The 4,355-nt window shown below is 42.8% G+C and overlaps 1 protein-coding gene across 1 annotated transcript; it reads right to left on the bottom strand.

Annotated features, from left to right (window-relative positions):
* Nucleotides 1–1,488: 1,488 nt before the first annotated feature.
* Nucleotides 1,489–2,865, bottom strand: LOC307266246 (SCAN domain-containing protein 3-like; the record flags this gene model as incomplete). The annotated part of the gene is made up of 1 exon (XM_080048222.1): nt 1,489–2,865. One exon carries the CDS (start codon nt 2,863–2,865, stop codon nt 1,489–1,491), a length of 1,377 nt encoding a protein of 458 aa, XP_079904348.1.
* Between the last annotated feature and the right edge of the window lie 1,490 nt (nt 2,866–4,355).

Genomic DNA, 4,355 nt, shown 5'->3' with positions numbered 1-4,355 from the left:
TCATTTGCCGATTATGCAGAGCGGGTGACTAAGAGATTGGAGTTATGAAACGTGCACACTATATAAGTGATCACTGTATGGAAATATAAAAATATAACCGTTGCACAGAACATCTGCACACAAAAAAAAGTTATTACATTTTTTTTTGATACGACCACATCTGACGAAACGGTAGTGCTTTGAATATTTGAAAGTTAGCTAACTCGTATTACCTTGTATGTAAATATTTTATTGGTGCTATCCTATAGTGTTCTCATAAGTTTTGGAAAATTTCTCCATAAGGTGGCACCTATTTCTCTGCGATTTTTTTGCTTTTTGGTCTATAACTCCCAAACCGAACATACCACATTCAAAAATGTTACATCCCCGGATTCTGTGAAGGGTAGGGTCCCGAGTTGCGTGGGAGGGCCGTTCATAACTGCTTGCAGTTCTAGTTATTTTTATTTTTTTTCTTGTAAACTACTGATAGCACTTTATAGATGGAAACCACAACCTCATCGAAGGTGGGCTGTTCTTTATGGCTGTTGACAAATTGTTTAGGATTTGTGTGGCTGTAACCCATGATATTAACTGTTGTAGAGCTTCACTACATACATTAATCATTCACAAATCTTTGTGTACTCTAATCATGGTGTACTTTTGCCCCTCACACAAATGATGATGACATCATTAATGAACTAACGCCGTACACATACTGGATGCGGAAGCGCTTCGAAATGCTCCAAAAATCATTTGGTCATCCACATTGGGAGATAATTTCTCATTTCTAAAGCACTGGGCTTACCTTGTTTTATTAAGAACCTCATGAACTTACAATGTGTGTTTGTATTTCTAACTACTGTGCAAGTATGTCAAAACCCGTTGTTGTGCCTACACAGAGTGTCTCATTTGAAATGTTGTAAATGGTTAATGCTGATGCCATAGTGCAGGGGTATTCAACTAAAATTCGAATAGGTCCAGTTAGAGAAAATGTCCTCAAGCAAAGGTCCGGAACATCATAATGTCTAACTTGCGTTATGATTCAGTGTGATATATAGTGAAGTAGCCTAGTAGTTCTATCAACGTCTGCATGTAATCAACAACTGACTGTCAGATCAATATAGAAAGAACAATTCAAAAACATTTCGACAATATTTATTCTCACTTTTAAACAATTATACAGATATATAATACTGAAGATATATGTATTATTTAGGGAGGTTCAACTGACTCAACTGAAACTAATCTCTTCATAGAGAAGGGCTGCATTTAAAAATAAAATGGTGAAAATAAATATAATAATAATCTTAAAATAAAGATAAAATATATAATTTGTTTTTGAAAAATAAAATAAAATATAGCAGCAACTTGAGTGTCCCCTTTTTCTTTGTGAATGTATTAACAGTTTCAACCAATTTTTAAAAAAAATGTATTTAACACCATTACAATTGAACAGTTTTAGCTTCTCTTTCTTTCCCTCTTTTATCCCACTCCCCCACGTTCTGTTGTTCAGTGAGAGAACTGAGCTCTAGCTTGTCCTGCCAGGAGTTTAAATCTGGGCTGGAAGGATGTCAGGGCCATTCGCATGCACATGTGCAGGTGCTCATTGGTGAGCCTGGAACGGTATTTACTTTTAATTATGTTCATTGCAGAGAATGCTGCCTCGCAGCTGTATGTGGAGCCAAACATGGTCAATGTGTACAGGGCTACTTTCCTCAGACCTGGGAAAGCTGTCTCAGGGACCATTTGGAGCCAGAAAGTGGTGGGGTCAGTTATTCCAAACTGCTCTTTCAGCGCCACATCTGCTTGAAGATCAATCAGTTGCATCTGGAGAGGCCCAGCATTTGCCCACTTGAAGTGCTGTGTGACCTCCTTTGAGAAACCATTGACATCAGTGATAAGAAATGGGGTCTGAATGAACAAGGTGAGCTGATGTCCAAAGTGGAAGCTGTCAAAACGTTTGCGGAAGTTTACAATCAGCTTATCGACAAAGTCACCAAAAGAAGACACATCTCTCTGTCCCTGAACCTGTTCCTGCACTGCTGGGAAGTGTGCACAGTCTCCCTGCAGGTCTACCTTGAACACCTCAAGTTTCCTCTGGAAGGAGCGGACAGCTGTCATCAGTTCACAAATTGTATTGTCCTTGCCCTGTAGCTTCAAATTAAGCTCATTGAGGTGTGAAGTGATGTCAACTAAAAAGGCCACGTTATCCATCCTTTTCTCATCTTTTAAAAAGAGAGAAAACTCTTTTGCCTTCTGACTTGGCAGCTCTTCCAAGAAAGCTGCTACTTCCCTTCTGATGGACCAAAAGCGCTCTAACACCCTGCCCTTGCTAAGCCATCTCACGTTGTTGTGCAGCAACAGATCATCAGCGTTTGCATCAACTTCTCTAAGGAATTCCCTGAGCATGCGATGCTGATAGGAAGAGGATGCCCTGAGAAAATTGATCATCTTCATCATAGTATTCATTACTTCAGCATGCTCATCAGACAGGTTGGAGCACAGGACAGATTGATGTATGATGCAGTGATAAGAGATGAGCTCAGGATTATCCTCTTTCATTCTTGCCACAGCTCCTTTCTCTCTCCCTATCATGGCAGGGGCTCCATCTGTGGTGATTGAAACCACTTGTTTTGGCTCTATTCCTCGCTTTGTTAATAACTCCTTAATGGCCAGGTAGATGTCGTCTCCTCTTGTACTGGTCTTAAGGGGAGTTACACCTAACACGTCTTCACAGAACTCTGTTTTGTCTTGGTTGAAGAACCTAACATAAATTAACAGCTGAGCATTGTCAGACACATCAGTGGACTCATCCACAGCTAAGCCTACACATGGTACCTTATGAATGGCTTCATCCAGCTGGGCTAGCACATCCTGGGTTAACATTTCACTTTTCTTTGTGGCTGATGATGCTGACATGGGTATTTGTTTTATTTTGTCACAAAGCTCTTCTTTCTGTTTCCCCTCAAATAAGGTTTCTGCTACTGCACTCATGCACTCCTTGACAACCCCTCCATCAGTAAATGGCTTTTTGTGTTGCCCCAAAATCCAAGTGACTCTGAGGGAACATTCATTAGCACGTTGTTGGGCAGTGAATGAATGGGTCAGGATCCGGGTGGATTTTTCATATTGGGCTCTGAGACTGCTTATTTTCTGTGACCTCAGTTCAGATTTGGGTGGGTATGTTTGGTCAAACACTTTGTGCTTTGTCTCATAGTGGCGTTTCACGTTGCCACTTTTAATGAGTGCCACGGTCTCTGAGCATATGAGACAGACTGGTTTCGTGTTTCCAGTTGGCAGAATGAACATGAATGAGTCTGTCCATTCTGGGTTGAAAGCTCTATTTTCGCTGTCCACTTTTCTCTTCTTAGAGAGCGCCATTTTTTGTTATTTTTCTGTCTCGCTGTATTTCACACTCTTCTCTGCCTTCCCTACTCACTCTTCTCCCGCTGTCTCTCACTCTCCTCTCGCTGTCTCTCTCTCTCTCTCCTGTCGCTGTCTCTCTCTCTCCTCTCGCTGTCTCTCTCTCTCTCTCTCTCCTGTCGCTGTCTCTCTCTCTTCTCTCGCTGTCTCTCTCTCTCTCCTGTCGCTGTCTCGTGTCTCTCACTCTCCTCTCGCTGTCTCTCACTCTCCTCTCGCTGTCTCTCACTCTCCTCTCGCTGTCTCTCTCTCTCTCCTGTCGCTGTCTCTCACTCTCCTGTCGCTGTCTCTCTCTCTCTCTCTCTCTCTCTCTCGCTGTCTCTCACTCTCCTCTCGCTGTCTCTCTCTCTCTCCTGTCGCTGTCTCTCACTCTCCTGTCGCTGTCTCTCTCTCACTCTCCTCTCGCTGTCTTTCACTCTCCTCGCTTTCTCTCACTCTTATCTGACGCTGTAATTCTCGTAATTGTCTCTGTCATCTCTCACATGATCGCTCAATGTCTCTTTGTCAGTGAGCCAGCCTGAGCCGGGAATGCACAGATTCGATTGGCTGAGTAGCAAAAGGCGGGATGGCTTAACTCGAATGCAATTGGTCAGTGGATTTCCTGATTCGCTAAACCAGCACCGTAAAGTCTAGAAAAGCTGCGCCGGTCAAAATAGAAGCGCTCCGTCAAAATTTAAAATACTTAAATAATGTATTGACTACAGGTCCGGGTCCGTATAGGACGGCGTCTGGGTCCGGACCCGGACCGCGGTCCGCCTGTTAGTGACCCCTGCCATAGTGCATTCCAAGAGACTAAAGTAACGCATGTTTACATAAGTTTCTCAGTAGAGTCAACCATCCCAGACCCCTGTGGAGGTCATAAACTCATTTAAGATGGGATAGTCCATTCTGAAAGGTTGGTTAATCCAACCAGACCTTTGGGAACTGAGTCTCTGCAAGTTACATAGGATGAAACT

This window comes from Ammodytes marinus, assembly GCF_949987685.1.
Source record: "Ammodytes marinus genome assembly, chromosome: 19".
Taxonomy (NCBI): Eukaryota; Metazoa; Chordata; class Actinopteri; order Uranoscopiformes; family Ammodytidae; genus Ammodytes; species Ammodytes marinus.
The sequence above is the reverse complement of the archived record's forward strand: the minus strand, read 5'-3'. Positions and strand labels throughout refer to the sequence as shown.